This window comes from Bos taurus, chromosome 18, assembly GCF_002263795.3.
Source record: "Bos taurus isolate L1 Dominette 01449 registration number 42190680 breed Hereford chromosome 18, ARS-UCD2.0, whole genome shotgun sequence".
In the NCBI taxonomy this organism is placed as follows: domain Eukaryota; kingdom Metazoa; phylum Chordata; class Mammalia; order Artiodactyla; family Bovidae; genus Bos; species Bos taurus.
The window spans coordinates 35,619,292-35,640,593 of NC_037345.1; the positions used below are offsets into that span (position 1 = coordinate 35,619,292).

Consider the following 21,302-nt stretch of genomic DNA (forward strand, 5'->3'; position numbering starts at 1 on the left):
TAACAGGTCTGTTGCTGAGTTGAGAGCGCGCTAGCCGATGAGGGCTAGCGGCGAAAGTGCAATGTGCTCAAGGGGGCCGCAGATCCTCCATCTCTTCTCTTCTTTGGACAGTCTCTCGTGGAGGGCTCCCAGCACCCTTTCGTCCCGTCGGGCTTGGTGAAGCTCCTTTACGGTGAGTTTCCGGGCCGCCCCGGACTTCCCCAAATTCTCCCGTTTATGTGACTGAGAAACTGAAGAAGAATCCGGTGAGAAGGGGCTCCAGCCCAGCGAGAGTAGACACACTGGGTTGCGAAGCCCGAGCTGGAATTGGGGCGCGAGCCGCATTTCACGCTTTCAGAGAAGCTGGGCGCTGCGTTCTGACTTTCGGACGAATGAGAGCGAAAAAGCCCGGCGTAGAGGAGGCGCCTCCGAGGCCTTACCCTCTAATACACACTGCACCGCGTCCCCACTAGGCGGATGAAGAGACTGAGGCGCCCGGGACACGGCGGCTGGGAAGCAGACTGGCCTTCCAGCGGCTGCTGGCGACCCGCTTCATCTTTGAGTGCAGGCGAGTGTCCGCGCTTCGCTGCCCCAGGTTAGACCGCCACCCAACTGCCAGCCCGCTGACCCCACCCCTGGACTCACTGAGCCAGTTAGGCCCGGGGGGAGGAGGAAAATCGCTCTTCGGGCACCACCCTCCTCTAGATAAGCCTGGAATGTCAAATATTTGTTCGGTGGGCGGGACGCAACAGGGAGGTAAAGCCCTCCCTCACCCGACTAGGAGAGCTCGTGCGCCAGGCTGAGTCCGGTCTTCCTCCCGGCCACACCCTTGCAGCTAATTGTCAACTCTTCGCTTGAGGTGGCCAAAGAACTGGAGTTTCAGCTTTAGCATCATCCCTTCCAAAGAACACCCTGGACTGATCTCCTTTAGAATGGACTGGTTGGATCTCCTTGCAGTCCAAGGGACTCTCAAGAGTCTTCTCCAACACCACAGTTCAAAAGCATCAATTCTTCGGCGCTCAGCTTTCTTCACAGTCCAACTCTCACATCCATACATGACTACTGGAAAAACCATAGCCTTGACTAGACGGACCTTTTGGCAAAGTAATGTCTCTGCTTTTGAATATGCTATCTAGGTTGGTCATAACTTTCCTTCCAAGGAGTAAGCGTCTTTTAATTTCATGGCTGCAATCACCATCTACAGTGATTTGGGAGCCCCCCAAAATAAAGTCTGACACTGTTTCCACTGTTTCCCCATCTATTTGCCATGAAGTGATGGGACCGGATGCCATGATCTTCGTTTTCTGAATGTTGATCTTTAAGCCAACTTTTTCACTCTCCACTTTCACTTTCATCAAGAGGCTTTTGAGTTCCTCTTCACTTTCTGCCATAAGGGTGGTGTCATCTGCATATCTGAGGTTATTGATATTTCTCCCGGCAATTTTGATTCCAGCTTGTGCTTCTTCCAGCCCAGCGTTTCTCATGATGTACTCTGCATAGAAGTTAAATAAGCAGGGTGACAATATACAGCCTTGACGTACTCCTTTTCCTATTTGGACCCAGTCTGTTGTTCCATGTCCAGTTCTAACTGTTGCTTCCTGACCTGCATACAGGTTTCTCAAGAGGCAGGTCAGGTGGTCTGGTATTCCCATCGCGCTAGGTCCTTTTTTATTCATCATTCAGCGCAGGTAGGTCTCAACGTCAGGTTCCTGGGGAAGCCTCCCGCTCGAGGTAACCCCTTGGTACCTCTAGCCATCCTGAGCGCATTTCCATTGGAGACGCATTCATAAGTGTACAGATCCTTGAGGAGTAGTAAACCCAAGCATGGGACGGCTCCCCCAGATACCCGCGCACCTGTCCACCCCTTATCCCCCAAATGATAATTCCTGATGTTAGGACTCTTGAAAAACTAAAATTTGTTAAAACTACATTGGTTCCCCTGCTTTGCTGAGCTCCCTTACTCATTTTCAGATGGTCCTCCCAGATCACCCCATTAATACTAAACAACCCACATTCCTGTCCCCCAACTGGTTCTCATGTCTTCTGCCACCACTAAAACAACTCCTAACACGATTTATTGTCTCCCTACCCCACCATCCATCCCCTATCCATCCCCCACTGCAACCCAGCCCCATGAGAATATCCTTGAGGAAAGGCTTATCCAAAATCTATCACTGGATCTGCTGGGCACATAGTAGTAACTCAAGAATGAATGAATGGTTGACTAAGCGCTCTTCCCATATTCCATTAAAAGTAACCTTCCCTGTGACCACAGGACCTTTGTACTAGAGTCTCATCTGTGCCCTTTCCTCTCCTTCCAACGCGCCCTTGCCCTAGCTAACCCCTGCTCTCCCTCCAGATTTTCCCCTCAAGGCACCTCCCTCTGTAGCAAGGGTACCCACTGTGGTTTGAGATTTCTGTATTTCACTGATAAATGTCCCCCATCCTCACTCTGCTCTTAGCTAGTGTTCACAAGTCACGAATGAATGAGTCAGAGATAAGATACGCGAGAGACATCAGCGAGGCTCCAACGGCACAGCCAGATTCCTTTTCCAAACAGTACTTTGGGTATTCAGGAAAAGCAACGTGGTCCGGTGAGCCTGCCCGCAAGCTAGCGGAATCCCGTCCTCACTGCAGCGCTTGGAAGCCTGCCACTAAGGCAGTGGGCGCTCCAGCTGCAGGTACGTGAAGGTCTGAGCAGATACAGAGTGGGGTTCATCACCTGAGGAGTGTGGCTTTTCTCGTGGAACTCCAAGACGAGTAAATCGTCTTTAAATGGTGTAAAATCACTCTCCTCACTCCCAGGAAATATTCCGGTGTCGGAGGATTTGAGGCTGAGCGCTTGCCTGGGGTCCATCGTGGCGATCCAGAGTCGCCGTCGCCAGCCCAGGCCCATCCCCACCCTCAACGGCCAGCGGCCCCCAGCTGGGCCAGCTGCGACCCTTTCTTACCTATTCTAGCAAGCCTCCAGAATAGCTAGCGCACTGGGTTCCCTGGAGTTTCCATTTCCATGCATTTGCTCCGCGAATATCCGCTGAGTACCCACCAGAGGGCGTACTGATTCCATCGACGGAACCTGGTGTTGCGGAGTAGGGAGGAGCTGCCGGCATTGGAGACTTCACCCTAGAATAAATAGTCTAGGTGAAAGGAGAAGCCCTTAACATCGCCTCCCAGGTCACTTACCTCCCCTGAGAATTCTTAGTTCCCAGACCAGGGATCGAACTTGTGCCCCCCTGCAGTGGAAGCACAGAATCTTAACTACCGGACTGCCAGGGAAGTCTCAATGTGATCTGATTTAATGTTTACTGCCACAGGAATAAGGGCATAAACTGGGACATAAGTAAGGAGGCTGCTAGGGAGATGCGGGTAATCTGGCTTTGGGAGAGTAGAGCTGGGAAAATTTGGTGACCTGACCACGTAGTTGTGCGTCTGAAAGTCAAGGAGGTATCTAGAGGTCTGCAGCCCAGGCTGCTAAGTCACTTCAGTCGTGTCCGACTCTGTGCGACCCCATAGATGGAAGCTCACCAGGCTCCCCCTTCCCTGGGATTCTCCAGGCAAGAACACTGGAATGGGTTGCCATTTCCTTCTCCAATGCATGAAAGTGAAAAGTGAAAGTGAAGTCGCTCAGTCGTGTCAGACTCTTAGCGACCCCATGGACTACAGCCTGCCAGGCTCCTCCATCCATGGGATTTTCCAGGCAAGAGTACTGGAGTGGGGTGCCATTGCCTTCTCCGGCAGCCCAGGGGATCATGTTAAAAATGGGGGACCCTCACCCTTTGGCCCCTCTCCACAGTGCCTGCACTGGTTTATTACTGACTAGACCTTGGCACCCCCTCCTCCAGTGGTCATGGCTCTATCATCTTCAGGGCCTATGGGAGGGGGCCAGCAGGGAAACACTCTCAAGGACAGGGCCACCTTCTGAGGGGCCCATAGGCACCTGAGCCCACTGGGCTGACAAGGCATTTAGACTGATCAGAATCCAAGGCAGCCCAGGCTGTCCTGATCTCCACCTTGTTCCCACTTGACCCTTGGCTCTAGACATCTGCCTAGTATGGTCACCCATACTGGATCTGCACCATATCAGTCCTCAGCAGCCACTCTGCTGGGGTCTGGGATGGAGGTGAGGAAGGGTTTTGGAAGGGGGTTCCTGGGCCAGGGTCTGAGGTGGAAGATAGTTGGACCTTAAGAGAGGAGGGTATCCCAACCACAAATGTGTTTCACTAAAAGCACATGGGAGGGGCAGGCCAAGGTGGTGAGTAGATTCATTGAGGGTCACTCCAGAAGGTTAGAAACTATCAGCCACTGACTAAGAGAAAGAAAGGGAGGGAAAGAAGGAGGGAGGAAGGGGCAGGAAGAGGTCTCAGAATCAGCCAGGAATGACCAGGGTGTTGACTGGCTCTCAAGAAAGGGATGTGTGAAGGGTCAAGAGCTCCTCTCCAAACATGCTGGTTCTCTATTCCAAAGTAATGCCGGGTCCCAGAATATTACTGGCTGTCAAACCTTTGCCCACTCTATTTGCTACCTGTCCCTACCACCACCACCCCGCCCCCACCACCATTCCATAGAGAACCTGTGTCCTCTTTGGATGCCCGGTTTGCGTGGGGTGACAATGGTGGAGGAACATCAGGGGAACTCGCCTTTGGGCTGGCGCAGGGTTGAGGTTCAAGCCCACTCTTAACCCGGCGAACAAACTGGCCACGGATGGGGGTGAGAGGGTGATTCCACACTCCAGAACCAGAAACAGGCGGGCTGAACTCTCACTGGGAAGCGAAACACGCTGACCTGGCTTTACCCCAGGCAGATGGCAGGTGGGTCCTTGGGTCAATGTTGCCTGAACTCAGGTGCTCTCGGGGAATGGTGCCAAGAATCGCTTCGGGAGTTGAACAAAGGTCTTGGTCAGTTTCCTCCGGCTCAAGAACAGCCCGAGGTTCACTTATCCTCTTCTTCCTCAGGCTTGACCCGGGTAGCTCAGCAGCGGCGAGCTACTGAGTTTTGTACCCTGAATTCCCACTCGGCCCGGCGCATCCTAGATCAGGGAAGCGCCAGGAATCAGGGATAAGAACTGCTCATCGCAGACTTAAGATGCGGAGGGCTGGGCTGGGTACCCAGCAGAGGCGGGTTGGGTGAGAATCGCTGAGAGCGTGCGCGAAAGCAGGGCTGAGCCTTTATCGATCGATGCGCTCGGCGTGCAGCGCGGTTAATGGAGTTGGCCAGGGATGGGTAGGGGCGGGGCGGTGAGCTCCGACTGGGAAGGACTACCCTAGCGGCTAGTTCCTATTGGCTGGACGTTTGCAGGAGGCGGGCCCTGATTGGCCCGGCTGCTGTGAAGGCTGCGAGCGGCGGGGTTAAGAACGTCGCTGCCAGCCGGGCCTAGGCACGAGACCCGAGAGCTGAGTCCGCCCCTCTGACTAGGAGCTGCGGTCCCTGCCATGGGTTGCCTCTGCCTCTACCGCTCCACCCTGCTCACGGGTGGCCTCTTGTTCCTCCTGATGCTCGCAGATCCGGCGTTCCCGGCTGGAAGTCGGCCACCGGTGGTGCTGGGTGAGGCGCGCGTCCAGTTGTGGGTCCGTTCGTTCGTGCGTCCGGCTGGATGGGGTGCAGGCGGGGCTGTCTGCATCTCCTCTAAGCACGAGGTGGGGGAGCGTATGACTGTGTTGTCACCTGGGTCGGTCCGTCCCCTTCCCGCTGTGCTGGGCGCGGGTGTGGTCAAACTCTTGTCACCTTTCTCTGTAGAACGTGGGGCTAAGTGGGAGGGTTATCGCGTGTTTATACATCAGTCCGCGGGGTCGTCTCATTTCCAAGCTTCGCCTCTCCTTATCCCCATTTTTTAGCTGGAAAGACCGAGGCTTTTTTATCCTACTCCTGAGGGTAGGCGGTAGAGTGCCCTCGAAGTTGGCCCCCAGGGGCTTCAGCGTTGACTTGGGCTTGGCTAGTAGGCTGTCTCCCTCAACCCTTCCAGCCCGGCACATTTAGAGGGGGCATTACTGAAAGTAAGCTCTTTGAGGAAGGATTACTCTCCTAGCCTGCTGCCAGGGCTTTCCCCTAACTTATCAAATATGTGGCCTTGGGCCTGAGGGAGGAGGCCCAAGGGAATCTGAGGATGGATACAGGTGGAGGGAAGGGTTGAGACCCTTGCTATGAACAGATGTTGTATGGCACCCTTACCCCTGTCAGACCTACTTGGACTGTGCTGTGTTGGGGCTAGGCAACCTCCCAGTCTTATCTCCTCCTCGCTTCTAGCCCAGGGAACTGTACAGAAGCCAGCAGTATTTCCTTGTGGTGGGTATGGCAGGGATGAGATCTCTGTCTTGGGGGCTTTGGATGCCTCATTCAAGCCATAATTCCCATGAAGAGCTGGGGTTGGCAGGCAGTGTGATCCCAGGGGTCCTTCACCAGGAGCTCTGGGCCAGGACATGCTCCCTGGGGGATGCTGGGCCCAGGTTCACCATGGAGTTTGGGCATATTTGTCCTTGCCTTCTGTAAGTCTGCAGGATGATCCCCAGAGGTAAGGTCTGTGCTAGGCAAACACAGAGAATCCATCCATCACATTAAGGGTCAGAAAAGGTTTCCTGGAGTACACAGCTGGAGCCGAGGCCAGGAGAGTTCCAGGCAGAGGGAACTATGTATCAGAGGGAGAAAGCTGAGCAGTGCAGGCTGTCTATAATGGAGTTGGGTAAGAGTGGATGGTCAGGGCTCGAAACTGGTTGGGTCACCTGGACATCACCCTGGGGGCCTGCCAGGAGCATTGTGTGGACTTATGGATTACTGAGTATGAAGAATGTGGCGTTGGGAAGTATGTGGTCTCTGATTGGACAGATCCTAGGCCCTTTCTCCTGGATTGGTGCTAAATGGACTCATTTATTCATTCAGTTCTTAGTTATCCTCCATCACAGCAGAGGAGCCTCAGGGTGTACCTAGAGACACAGAGCAACTGGAATCCTAACCTGCCTAGCTTCTCAGAGAATGAGGCTATTGACATTAGTCTTGGGAAACCCCATGGTGGGCAGCAGACAAGTTGTTTCTTGGCACAAAGCAGGGAGCTGACCTTGGCCATCAGAGGATCAGCATCCAAGGGTGACCAGTCTTCGTGAGTGGGTCTCCAATTGGTAATAGAGGAAGTAGAGGCCAGAGGAGGGATACAGAAGGCCCTGGGCAGTGGGATGGAACTGTAGCAAGCTATTTCCACGTCTTCCAGTGTTACTTGAGGTGAAAGGCATGGGAATGGCTCTTTCCCTAGTTCTAGGAAGAGACGCTTTTAGAGACCACATGCCCTGACCAAGGCAAAGGGTATCCAGGCAGAGCAGATCTGGTGACTTCCTCTTTCAGATATTTCCTCTGTGGTGGACACAGTGACCAAGGTTTCGCCACTGCACTGTCTAGTCCACAGGCGTGTCATCTAGGGGCTGTCATGCTCCCCACTTCTGTACCACAGCACAAAGGGAGATAAGAGCCAGTGCCATACCTCCCTCCCGTGGCTGCCCTGAGGACACTGTAGGTCAGTGCCCAAGGAGGGCATGTCCTCTGCAGGGCTGGGTACACAGCTGGAGCCCAGTGAATGCTCACAAGAGGCAAACACTGGTTGTCCACTTAGTGATCATGGATCCTACATGGGGCTATGTTTGTGACATGTGGGAGCACTGAGGTCTGAAAGGTCACTGGGAGAAAAGGTAAAGGTCACTGGGACAGAGAAGGGCCTTGAAGGTGGGTCGGTGAAGGAATGGAGATGGGTGGGTTTGAGTGTCACAAGAAGTTGACGGTATGCTGCCCACACGGAGAAGGCAATGGCAACCCACTCCAGTACTCTTGCTTGGCAAATCCCATTGACGAAGGAGCCTGGTAGGCTGCACTCCATAGGGTCGCTAAGAGTCGGACATAGCTGAGTGACTTCTCTTTCACTTTTCACTTTCATGCATTGGAGAAGGAAATGGCAACCCACTCCAGTGTCCTTGCCTGGAGAGTCCCAGGGACGGGGGAGCCTGGTGGGCTGCCATCTCTGGGGCCGCACAGAGTTGGACACGACTGAAGTGACTTAGCAGCAGCAGCAGCATGCTGCCCACAAGCACGTAGACACCTGCAGACTGGCTGGAACCAGCAGGTTGATGATCCTCCTTATCTTACCACCAACCCATCAGAAAATGTCCACGAGCTGATCACGCTCTCTTTGAACCTTTACTATAAAACTTCTTATCACCCTCTTCAAGTTGGAACACACAGTTTTGAGGGCATGAGCCCACTGTGGCCCCCTTTGCCTGGCTAGGCAGTAACACAGGACTCTGTATAGACTGAACAGGTAGAGAGAAGTCATCAGTGGAGCCTGGCCACACCCATCCCCATGGGGCTGTAGCTGGAACCGTATGTAGCTTCTGGAGAGCCATTTCCAACCCAGGGTCCAGGTGTGCCAAGGTGCTGGGGTCCCCAGATGAGTTGCCCTCGGGAATCTGTAGCAGGATTTAGCAGCTGGGCTCTGACCTTTAGTAAGGTCTGAGGACCTTGGTAGTCTGGCTGGTGCCAGCTTCTCTCAACCTTTTTTGTTCATAGTCCCCTTCCACAAGCTTGTCCCAGAGTGCCTTCTTTGGATTTAGCTTTGACTGGTTAAGTGGCCATGTGCACTGTCCTGTTTCTTGATCCTTCTTTCAGAGTATAAGACCCTGTCAATGAAGCCGTAGCTGGCCTCTGTACCCTGACACCGAATTAAATCTTGGAGACAGAAGTTTGGGTGAAGTAGAAAAGAATAGCTTTATTGCTTTGCCAGGCAAAGGGGGCCACAGTGGGCTCATGCCCTCAAAACTGTGTGTCCCAACTTGGAGAGGGTGATAAGTTTTATAGTTAAGATTCAAAGAGAGTGTAATCAGCTTGTGAACATTCTTCTAGATATTCTTCTGATGGGTTGGTGGTGAGATAAGGAGGATCATCAACCTTCTGGTTCCAGCCAGTCTGTGGGCATCTACATGCTTGTGGACAGCATCAGTTCAGTTTAGTTCCATTGCTCAGCCGTGTCTGACTCTTTGGGACCCCATGGACTGCAGCACCTAGGCTTCCCTGTCCGTCACCAACTCCCGGAGCTTGCTCAAACTCATGTCCATGGAGTCTGTGATGACATCCAACCATCTCATCCTTTGTCATCCCCTTCTCCTCCTGCCCTCAATCTTGCCCAGCATCAGAGTCTTTTCCAATGAGTCAGTTCTTTCCATCAGGTGGCCAAAGTACTGGAGTTTCAGCTTCAGCATCAGTCATTCCAATGAATATTCAGGACTGATTTCCTTTAGGGTGGACTGGTTGGATTTCCTTGCAGTCCAAGGGAATCTCAAGAGTCTTCTCCAATGCCACAGTTCAAAAGCATCAATTCTTCTGTGCTCAGCTTTCTTTATAGTGCAACTCTCACATCCATACATGACTATTGGGAAAACTATAGCTTTGACTAGACGGACCTTTTTTTTTTTTTTTAAGAGAAGTCTCTGCCTTTCTTGGAGAAGGCAATGGCAACCCACTCCAGTACTCTTGCCTGGAAAATCCCATAGACGGAGGCGCCTGGTAGGCTGCACTCCATGGGGTCGCTAGGAGTCGGACACGACTGAGCGATTTCACTTTGACTTTTCACTTTCGTGCATTGGAGAAGGAAATGGCAACCCACTACAGTGTTCTTGCCTGGAAAGTCCCAGGGATGGGGGTGCCTGGTGGGCTGCCGTCTCTGGGGCTGCACAGAGTCGGACACGACTGAAACGACTTAGCAGCAGCAGCAGCTGTTGTTTTTATTGGCCAGCAGGTTACTTTACTTGAGGGGGATGAAGTGGGAGGAATGGGTAGCCCCGATACCAGGCTGGCCGTGCTTCACGGGCTTGTAGGTGATGGAAAACTCTCCTAGGTAGTGGCTGATCATCTCAGGCTTGATTTCCACCTGGTTGAAGGTCTTGCAGTTGTAGACGCCCACTATTTCGGGCAGGATGATTATGTGGCAGGTGTGTCTTCACCACCTGGAGGTTCTCCATGGGCGGCGCATCTTTCTTGGCCTTGAGTAGCCGATTCAGCAGCAGTGCTGCTTCCTCCGCTTACCTCGGTTTAGCTCCCGCTGCTGGCACATACTGTATAGCTGCATCAGCTGCTCATAGGCCATGTCCAGCAGCTGGTTGAGGTCCACGCCACCGCAGTAGGTGAACTGGCAGAACCTCCGCTTCCTCTTCTGTTCCACTTCCATCATCTTGTCGGTTCTTCAGAAAGACTGGACGGACCTTTGTTGGCAAAGTAATGTCTCTGCTTTTGAATATGCTGTCTAGGTTGGTCCTAACTTTTCTTCCAAGGAGCAAGTGTTTTTTAATTTCATGGCTGCAGTCACCATCTGCAGTGATTTTGGAACCCAAGAAAAGAAAGTCTGTCACTGTTTCCATTGTTTCCCTATCTGCCATGAGGTGATGGGACCGGATGCCATGATCTTAGTTTTCTGAATGTTCAGAGTTAAGCCAGCTTTTTCACTCTCCTCTTTCACTTTCATCAAGAGGCTTTTTAGTTCCTCTTCACTTTCTGCCATAAGGGTGGTGTCATCTGCGTATCTGAGGTTATTGATATTTCTCTCAGTAATCTTAATTCAACTTGTGCTTCTAGTCTTTCTCATTCTATTATTTTCCTCTATTTCTTTGCATTGATCACTGAGGAAGGCTTTCTTATCTCTCCTTGCTATTCTTTGGAACTCTGCAGTCAGATGGGTCGGAGAAGGCAATGGCAACCCACTCCAGTACTTTTGCCTGGAAAATCCCATGGATGGAGGAGCCTGGTAGGCTGCAGTCCATGGGATCGCTAAGAGTCGGGCACAACTGAGCGACTTCACTTTCACTTTTCACTTTCATGCATTGGAGAAGGAAATGGCAACCCATTCCAGTGTTCTTGCCTGGAGAATCCCAGGGACGGCGGAGCCTTTGTGGGCTGCCGTCTCTGGGGTTGCACAGAGTCGAACACAACTGAAGCGACTTAGCAGTAGCAGCAACAGCAGTCGGATGGGTATATCTTTCCTTTTTTTTTTTTTTTTTAACCTTTCAAGTCTTTTCCTTTCTCAGCCTTTTGTAAGGCCTCCTCAGACAACCATTTTGCCTTTTTGCATTTCTTTTTCTTGGAGGTGCTCTTGATCACTGCCTCCTATACAATGTCACTAACCTCTGTCCATAGTTCTTCAGGCACTCTAACAGATCTAATCCCTTGAATGTGCTTGTCACTTCTGCTGTGGGCAGCATACCATCCATACCGTGTTAACTTCTCCTACCTGGAGGGGGTTTTGAAATCTGAAAAATAGCTCAAAGCTATATTGTGTGTGCGCCTTGCCCCAAGGCTGCACGGTTGTCTTCTGACTAACTTTTCTCCCAGGTCTCCCATCCCCTCCCTTTGCTAATTAACTACTGCTTGAATCTGCCCCTGGGAACTCGGGGAGGTCATGAGGCGGAAAGAAGCCTATTTCCCATAACCAAAGAAATGGTGGACACAGAAAGGCTTTTGTGTCCAGGAGCCCCACAGGGCCCTGCTGAGTGTCACCTGCTCTGCAGCCTGGGACAGCTGTGGGGAGAAGGCCGCTGGGTATCCAGCCAGGCCCAGGGCCTCATTCATGCTCTGTGTCCCCCCGCAGTGCCCGGTGACATGGGCAACCAGCTGGAGGCAAAGCTGGACAAGCCGTCCGTCGTGCACTACGTCTGCTCCAAGAGGACGGATCACTACTTCACACTGTGGCTGAACCTGGAGCTGCTGCTGCCCGTCATCATTGACTGTTGGATCGACAATGTCCGGTGAGGGCTGGGGCACAGCAGGGTGCTGCTCCCTGACCTAGTCCAGAGAGGCCTCCAGAGCCTGTTTCTAGCTCATCTGTGCCTCAAGGGACCTCCAGGTCACTGACCTTTCTCCCTTCCCCAATCTGGTCTGCACTGCCTCTGTGCCCTCCCAGCCAGAACTTTCTCTCCTTCCCTTCTCCAGTGCTTCTTGCCCTGTTTGTGGTTTCTAGGCCCCAGTTGCTATTCACAGCCTTGCTTCGCCCCCCCACCCCAACCCCTTCCCTTGCCTCTGCCTTGGTCACGCCTGCTTTTCCAGCTGCTTGTTTTTCCTGGGATTCCTTTCCACTTGCTCTTTCACTCTGGAATCTCTCTCTCCACCCTTTGCCTGATCAACTCTCTCCCATTCACTCTTTAAAACCCAAGCCTGGGACTTCCCTGGTGGTCCAGTAGTTAAGACTCTGTACTTCCAGTGCAGGGGGCTCAGGTTCGATCTGTGGTCAGAGAACTAGATTTCACATGCCACGTGGTGCAGCCAAACAAACAAATCTCCACCATCCCTCTCCCCGAGACTGATTCCTTTGTGAAGTCTCCCTGCCACCCCTCAGAGCTCTTAATCTCTCTTTCTGCCTCTTCTAACTTGCATTCCTGGCCTGCCAAACATAGTTTTCTAGGATGTTTCTCCCATTATAAGATAGTCACTGATGAGAATTACTCATTATTGAACATAGACACTATATATTTTACGTATTTTCTTCTTTCTTTCTTTTTTTCTGGTCGCATTGTGTGGCTTGTGTGATCTCATTTCCCCAATCATGGATTGAACCCGGACCCCAGCTGTAAAAGTGCTAAGTCCTAGCTGCTAGACCACCAGGGAACACCTCCCCCACTTTTTTTCATTGAGTCTTACAGCAACCCTATGAAATAATGCTGTAACTTGTGTTACAGATGAGGAAATCTGGAAGCTCAAAATGGTTACAAAATTGTTTGGGGTTACTCAGCTAATAAATGGCAAACTGGAATTCAACCCAGAGTTGTGTCTCTCTGAGCTCAGGGTTCCTGAGCATATTCTGAGCACACTGAGCTCCCTGAAGGCAGGGACTATGTCTCTTTTATCTTTAAAGCTGTAGAACCTGAAACATAATTGGTGTTCAGTAAGTATTTGAACTGAATGGAATCTTACAAATTAAAATGTTTTCCTCGGAGGCACACTGCCTGGTTCCAGCCAGTTCTCTGGGTGTCCTGCCTTTCCCTGTTGTTTATTTCACCAGCTTTCTTGACTCTTTCCTCCTCCTTGTGTGATCAGGGCTATTTCTAGGATGTTGATCTGCATTTCTATTTTTGTGGTGGAGACGTAATGGTTTCAGGTAATGCCAGCGGGAGGGGCAGACTCACCCTGAGAGGGGCTTGTCTACCTTTCTTGGGCCCCTGACCTGTTGGGACTTGCATCCAGACCAGAGTGCTTTGGCCTTCTAGAACTTTGTTGAGTGGCCATTGGGATGATCTCCAGATCACCCTGGAGAGAGTGGGTCCCAGGACTTTTATTTGGGCCAGTGTTGGGTACTTATCAGCTTTCTGTGGCTGATCCCTAAGGGTGGGTGGGACTCAGGACCTCTGGGGACTGCAGGTCTAACCTGTGTTTCCTCGGGCACCTTTGCCTCCTTATTATCAGGGGACGCTAGAGCAGAGGTCCTGACCTGGCACAAGGCTCTCCTCCTGTCTCCTACCACCCTGGCCCCATCATTTCTCCAGGCCTTGCCCACCAGCTCACACAGCAGCCACTGGTGCTCAGGGTTTCTCTGTCAGGTTTCTTTGTGTGTTGCATTCATCATCTGCTTTGCCCTGGGTCATGTTAGGGTGGATGGTGGGAACTGAATCCATGGAGAGGAAGTGGTGGGAGCCTGCAAAGTTAGGCTGCTCGAGTTTTGGGGTAAAGTGTGATGTTCATTGCAGAGCCAGGCCTGGCAGCCAGGTCTCTCTCCCCACAAGATCTAAAATGTGCCTTCTCATGTGGGTGACATTGAGGAGAAGGGAATATTGCTCGATGGGTTCTGGAGCCAGTCTCTGGAGTGAGCCTTGATGGGGTCCTCATTTAGATGGGCTTACTCAGATCTGTGGGCTTCCCTGGTGGCTCAGTGGTAAAGAATCTGCCTGCCAATGCAGGAGACGCAGGTTCGATCCCTGGGTCAAGAAGATCCTCTGGAGAAGGAAATGGCAACCTACTCCAGTATTCTTGCCTGAAAAATTCCATGGACAGAGGAGCATGGCAGGCTACAGTCTATGGGGCTGCAAAAGAGTCAGACATGATTTAGCAACTAAACAACAACAACAACTTGGATCTATGCTTTACAAACTTGCTTTGTTACTTTTTGGTCTCTATACATCTGACCAGACTTGAGGATGGGAAGGGAATATGGCTCAGGGCCCAGGACAGTATTGGGACATGTCAACTTTGGTGTTGCCTCTGGGTCACTGGCTCAGTATCCCTTTCTGGCAGGCTGATCTACAATCAAACGTCCCACACCACCCAGTTTCCCGAAGGTGTGGATGTGCGTGTCCCTGGCTTTGGGGACACCTTCTCAATGGAGTTCCTGGACCCCAGCAAAAGCAGCGTGGGTATGTAGCCCTTCCTCATGCCCCCTAGGGAATGGAGATGGAGGTTCTGAGGGATTCCTAGAGTGGGAGGAACCCTGCTAGTTTGAAGAGGTGGCTTGTGAACCATCTCTGATCCATGTGGGCACAGAGCAGTAGAGCGCTCTCCTGGGGATCTCCTGGCTGTAGATGTCACAATCTCCTTGGTAGGCGTGGTATAGCTGGCTGATAGCGGCTGTACTCTGTCTAAACCTAAGCATTTCTGTCTATAGGTTCCTATTTACATACCATGGTGGAAAGCCTTGTGAGCTGGGGCTACGAACGAGGCAAGGATGTCCGGGGGGCCCCCTACGACTGGCGCCGAGCTCCAAGTAAGTGGCTGCTCTGGTTTCCTCCCAGAGGCCATGGGAGGTGGGAAGGAGGAGATCACAGCCACCACAGGCCCTGGGCCTTCCCCTACGCCCGAGTCTCTGGCATCCAGCCCAGCCGTCACTGCTCCCATCCCTGGTCACCCTGTCTGTCTTTCCCCCACCCTCAGCCCAAGACTTCTGGGCCTCTGAGCCCTGGGAATAGCAAATGAGGCAGAGGAAGGGGAAAGGAGCTCCTCTGTTTGCTCCCTTTGTGGAAATTGAGGGGAAACCAGACCCCTCCCCTTGGAATTTTCACACTCTCCCCACCCGTGTAGTCCTGGGTCTGGCCTGAGACATGGTTCATGGTTCAGGCTCAAGGACCCTTCCTGCCTAACCCCCGCCTGGCTTTGGCCTGCAGATGAAAACGGGCCCTACTTCCTGGCCCTCCGCAAGATGATTGAGGAGATGTACCAGCTGTACGGGGGCCCTGTGGTGCTGGTGGCCCACAGTATGGGCAACATGTACATGCTCTACTTTCTGCAGCATCAGCCACAGGACTGGAAGGACAAGTACATCCGTGCTTTCGTAGCACTGGGTCCGCCCTGGGGGGGCGTGCCCAAGACCCTGCGTGTCCTGGCCTCAGGTAAGATCCCACCTGGCCCAGCGTCAGGAGGGCTGGTGCTGGGGGTGACACAGTCTCTTTCCCTCTCTCGTGTCTTCCTGGGCCACCCTCATGTCTCTTCTCTTGGGTCCAGAGCGTTCCCTCTCCAGAGTGGTATTCTTTTCCAGACATCTCTTTCTAAAAGAGAATATAACACTACTTCTAAATTCACCTCTCTAGTCGATGACCTTTGTTATCTGTGTAAGTTGCTTGCAGCATGTACATAGAGGGACATAACTGTTGGTCATATAGGGCACACATGTACACACACACACACACACACACACACTGAGTGGGCCTGGCTGGTCTAACTTGGTTTGATCCAGAATTTTCTGGAGGAGGGACTTCCCTGCTGGTCCAGTGGTTAAGACTGTGCTTCCACTGCAGGGGGTGCAGGTTCAATCCCTGTCAGGAAACTAAGATGTCACTGCCAAACAATAAAAAATTTAAAAAAAAAAGTTCTCTGCAGGAGACTTCTCCCTCTCTTTGACCCCCCCCTCCTCATTTCTTCATCCCCACCTTCACCCCAGAGAAGAAAGGCTGGGCTTCGGCTTCCTGTTTATGAGTTACACCTCCCTCTGCAGCCGCAGGCAGCCTCTGTGGGCAACACAAAGAGGAAGCAGGTGCAGATTTATCCGGGCCCACTTGCTTGGCAGTTGGGAAAACCACCTCCTTCCCTGTTCCTTTCCAATCCACCTGCCTTTTCACAACTGTTAGAACCTGGCAGCTGGAGCCAGAGGGCTTTCCTCCCTCTGCTAGGACTGGATGTGAGCCCCGTGGCCCCTGACTGTGGGAGCTGTGAGCCAGGGGCTGGGCCAAGCATCTGATGAGCGTTCTTCCTCAAGTGACCAGCACTGCCTGACCTGCCTGTTGGTCACGTGATCACTGTGATCAGGCTTCTGTCCGTAGTGACCCTGAATTAGTTGGACAGTGGATCCAGTTATAGTAAGGACTCATCACACTGTCTACTCTGTCCAGCCTGGACCTGAAAGGACAGATGTGGGCATCCTCTGAGTTTGAGACAAGTTGCTATAGGGGAATTAAGAGCTGGCCCTTTCAGAGCTTCCCCATGAGCCCCCTTAGAGCTTTGCTTCAGACTCTGAGAAACTGCTGTCAGGCCTTGGCAGTCTGGGAGTGGGGGTGGGGCAGGAAGGGTGGCAGTCATGGACCCATAGCTAGGGATTCCCTTTCCTGAGGGGTCCTGGAACCAGGCCCTGTCAGGCAGAACTGAAGGTCTGCAGTCAGAGAGGGGGTGATGGGTGGCCCTGGATTCTGAGTAGGACACGGGGTTCATGTTTCCTGCTTCTCCTCTGGAGATCTCACTGGCTGGTGATGTGTTTGTGTTGTTGTCATTTCTCTGTCCACGGCCTCCCCTCCTGCCCTGTCTCCTGCAGGCCCGGGTGCCCACATGCCAGGTAGATGGATGGGATGAGACCAGGGCTGGCTTGGCTGTAGGTCTGAGCATAGGAAGGGAAAAAGGTTTATAAAGCTCCATGTAATAAAAGATTCAGAAGAATGGGTCTCTGGGTTGCCAACCTGCTGATTCACCTTCGACAGGGTCAGTGCATACCGGCCAGGTGATAAGTACTCTGAGGAAGGTATTGTTTTTAACCACAAATCACCCCATGGGTGTGTGCTCTTGAACCCTTAGTGACAAAATGCAGAAGGAAAGGAACGAGTCTTGGTCGTGTGCTTCCCAGGTGGAGCAAAAATACAGGGAAATAGGGGAGCTGTCAATGATGTTCACAGTGTGGCAATGGTGGAGTGCTGGCTGGGCGCTGGCTGGGGGCTGGCAGGGGGCCTGGCAGTTAGCACGCTGCCCAGCTAGTTGGCATTCCTTAGCAAAGACTGACCTAACCCCACAGGAGACAACAACCGGATCCCGGTCATCAGGTCCCTGAAGATCCGGGCACAGCAGCGGTCTGCCGTCTCCACCACTTGGCTGCTGCCCTACAGCTATACCTGGTCACCGCAGAAAGTCTTCGTGCGCACACCTAAGGCCAACTACACGCTGCAGGACTACCGCCAGTTCTTCCAGGACATCGGCTTCAAAGACGGCTGGTCCATGAGGCAGGACACGGAGGGGCTGGTTGAGGCCACAGTGCCGCCTGGCGTGCGACTGCACTGCCTCTATGGCACGGGGGTCCCCACGCCAGAGTCCTTTGACTACGAGAGCTTCCCAGACCGTGACCCAAAAATCCACTATGGCACCGGTGATGGCACTGTGAACTTGCAGAGTGCCCTGCACTGCCATACCTGGCGTGGCCTCCAGAAGCAAGAAGTGTCATTGCAGGCGCTTCCAGGCAATGAGCACATCGCTATGCTGGCCAACACCACTACCCTGGCCTACCTGAAACGTGTGCTTCTTGGACCCTGATGCCCGTGACGGACAGGGCCATGGGGTGACCCAGCCGCCGCTGCTGATTCTAGCTTCTTCTACCATGGCCCACAAGTTTAGCGGTTTGTGACTGATCATCTAAACTCCTTGATCTTGGGTTGTGAAATGGGGAAATGGTGTTTTTTTATCCTTCCTCTCTGGAATCGAGGAAGACATAGTCTGGACTTACTTGAGGGACCCTTGATGGCAAGAGTGCTACTGCTGGTGGAACTGTGACCTCAGGATAGCTCCATAGGGGGACTGACTGGCACCTGGCCCCACTCGCTAGTGCTGGGACCGTGTGTTCTTCCTACCCCCGTGGCCTTTTCACACTCGCCCACCAGGCCCTGGCTCCTCAGCCTTCTGATGAGGGATCTTACTGGCCTGTGGTCCCTAGGATGGGCTCCATGTCCCTAGGGTGCACCTTCTCACACACTGGCCACAGGTTGGCCTGCTACTAGCCATGAGTGGCTGGAGCTGCTGGATTGCCTGTGGCCTAACTGCTTGCTCACTCCAACTGTGGCTTTCTGGGAGCTGCCCAGTTCCCCCTGCAGGCAGGGGTGGGTTGTTGTCTTCTCCATGTGTTCCCAGTGTTCCCTGAGTGTTCCCAGGGCCTGGGGCATTAACTCCTACCTCTCTTACCTCTAAGAATAGCCTAGCTTAGGGCTGGGGACTGGGTCCCAGGAGCCCTGATCTCCATGGTTGGGCTGTGCACACAGTATTGATGCTATCTCCCTTCACCCTGGGGCTGTGGGTCAAGGATGAGAGCGGGCCTGGTGCCTTGCCCTTTAGGTACTCACGAAGAAACAGAACTCAAGGAAACAGCCAAGGCCAATCAGAGCCGCCCAGAGCTGCCCTCTTGCTAACCTGCCACATAGCTAGCTGCCCTGCCCTAGGGTCTCTGTAGCACCCACATAGGCTGGCACAGGACTGAGAGGAGGTGGGACTCTTGCCCATTCTGCCCAGCACCTATCTCCAGCAGGTAGCTCAGTGGTGTTTAGTCAGCAGGGACGAGCCCAGAAACTTGAGTGGGCCCCTGAGAGAGCCAGGTGCCTTGAGGGACCCCTGGGGGTTTTCTTCCTGCTCCAGAGGCACTGCATGACTCTCCCTGTGACAGGAGGGATGGAGGATCAGGATCTGCCTTGGTGGTCTCCAAGTGGGTGACGGCCAAGACTTTGGTCTGGCCTCTAGGGTGGGGCCCTAAAGCCACAGTCAGACTGGACTGTGCTTCGCTCCTACAAGGTTTCTGTGAAGTGGGATTTTCTCTGTCACATTCATGCCCAGCATCAGTTTTTCCCTTTGTTCCTGAGTGGGGGGCCCCATATGGGAGTCTGAGCAGGCTGTACCTCGATTCTGGCAATAAAAGTATTCTGGATGCTGTAAAATGCCCTGGCCTAGCCTCTGCTCTGAGCATGAGAGGAGGGAGGTAGTGGAAGGTGAGGGGGCTAGAGAGGCAGGTAATCAGGGGGTTAGACCCTGACCTTTTGTGGAGCCTTGATGTGGTCTCACAGCACCAAACCGTGGCTCCTGTGCTCCTCTTTGGGCTTTATCCTCCTGCCCTCTCTCCGGGCATCTAGTTCCCATCCTGGGACTGAGAACCAGGACGTGAAACATTCCTGTTGGAGAGAATCTCCTGTCCTCCCCCTGCACCTATCTGGTCAACAGACCCCAAATGCCACCTGAGAGCTGGCAGCCAAGGGCAATTCTGCCAGTCACTCTGGCTGGACTCCCCTTCCCAGCCTCTACCCGCCCTCAACTTACAGGTCTCAGCATCCTTGGAATTTTTTAGGATGCCACCCTTCTACTTAGCTTCATAAGCTCATCTGCCCACCATCTGTCCATCTTTGGGGACAGGGTAAGACTGAGGAAGGGGGAGTGACCAAGATGGGCAGAGACGGACTGAGAGACTGGGGAGCAAACGGAGATGGATAAGGACAGAGAAACAGAGCGTCTGAGACAGGAAAACATGCATAGGGATGGGATTCACGCCTGAATTCTGTTGTGCAGAGCTGAGGGCCAGTGTGAGTGGTGGGAACCCCAATTCCTGCCTTCTTCAGTAGGAGTCTGGCTAGCCTAGGTTTTAGGCGTCAATACATCCTGGGCCAATAGAGGGCGATCTGAACCCTCTCACTACACCAGTTACTGGCCCAACCTGGAAAAATGTGTTGCTCTGAGGGTTAGGATGTCTAGAAGTACATTGGATGTATTTCTAGAAATAGAAATACAGCTGGATGTCTAGAAATCCAGCTGCATCTCTGGCCTTACCCCCAGGTCCTGCCCAGCCTGTTAGCTATGCCCTGACATCTTATCTGATACTCACTGCCTTATAGCCATCTTCACCCCTGGCCTATTTCAACCCCACTTCTACCCTCGGTTTCACAGCTGCAGAGAAAGGATATGGAGTCAGAGCACACTTCAGGACTGGCAGACGGGTTCAAATATGAGCTTTACCAGCTCTAGCTAAGTAGTCTGACTCCCTGAGCCTCAGTTCATTTGAAGAATGGGTATGAATAAATGTACCTTCCACGGTAGTCCTGAGGAACACTGATGGTGTTACAGAACATCTGATTCAGCACTTGGTTCATAATAGCTTTCAGGTGGCAGGATGCTGGCAGGGTGTGAGACAGTGAAGCCAGAGGTTTTGGGAGTTTGCAGGTCATGTATGTTGCTGATACAAGGACAAGTGGACTGGCTGCTATTGAGTGACACAAGTATCCAGAGCCCTTCCTCTCCAGGCCAGAGAGGCAGGAGGGACTGATCCGGGGGGCAAAGGGTCAGACTCTAATGATTCCAAATATATACAAGCAGACATACCTCAGACATACTGCGAGTTCATTTCCAGACAACTGCAATAAAGTGAGTATCGCAGTAAAATGAGTCACATGAATTTTTTTTTTCTGGTGCATCTAAAAGCTGTTTACACTATAGCCTATTAAGTGTGCAGTAGCATTATGTCTAAAAAAATGTACATACCTTACGTTAAAAATACTTGATTGCCAAAGAATGCTAACCATCATTTCACAAAATCGGGTTGCCACAAACCTTCTAATTGTAAAAGATGCAATATCTGCAAATCACAATAAAGCCAAGAGCAATAAGACAAGTTATGCCTGTACTCTCATTCACATTTAGGGAAAATAATCCAAGCAGCGAGCGCAAGGAGGGCAGCACCAGTGAAAGCTTTTCAAGAATCATCATTTCAGGTCTATAGGGAGGAGATGGAAGGGCTTTTAGGCATTTAGATATGAAATCATTCCGATCTCTATTTTAGGAGCACAGCTTACTGTGTGGGGAATGGATTAGAGACAGATAGGAATTGGAAGGCTCTTCTGGCTGGGAGAAGAAAACCATGAGATGGAGGGCCTAGGGGCTGGGAAGGGTCATCTTCTGAAGGGTCACTGCCTGGTGGGGAGGTTTTTTGTGTAGTCAGTCTGAAAGGAGAGGCTGTGCAGTTGTGAACATGTGTCTGGGGGAAATGCCTCTATGGCCTAGAAGAGAATCATGGCTTGGGGTGTGGAAACTAGGGGCTAAGCTCAGCTTTCCGTGAGAACAGGAGGCCCTAAACACAGCCCCGGAGCTACCAGAGGAAAAGGATCCCTAGA

At 52.5% G+C, this 21,302-nt stretch overlaps 1 protein-coding gene and 1 pseudogene across 2 annotated transcripts; one reads left to right on the top strand and one right to left on the bottom strand.

Annotated features, from left to right (window-relative positions):
• The first annotated feature begins 5,281 nt into the window (after positions 1 to 5,281).
• On the top strand, positions 5,282 to 20,807 carry PLA2G15 (phospholipase A2 group XV). Of its 2 annotated transcripts, none has more exon segments than NM_174560.2 (6): positions 5,282 to 5,520; positions 11,585 to 11,741; positions 14,218 to 14,336; positions 14,585 to 14,683; positions 15,081 to 15,305; positions 17,189 to 19,081. In NM_174560.2, coding segments are annotated over 6 exon segments (1,224 nt in total). In that variant the 5' UTR covers positions 5,282 to 5,408; the 3' UTR covers positions 17,701 to 19,081.
• LOC100336112 (small ribosomal subunit protein uS19-like) lies at positions 9,498 to 10,662 on the bottom strand (annotated as a pseudogene).
• Positions 20,808 to 21,302: the final 495 nt, after the last annotated feature.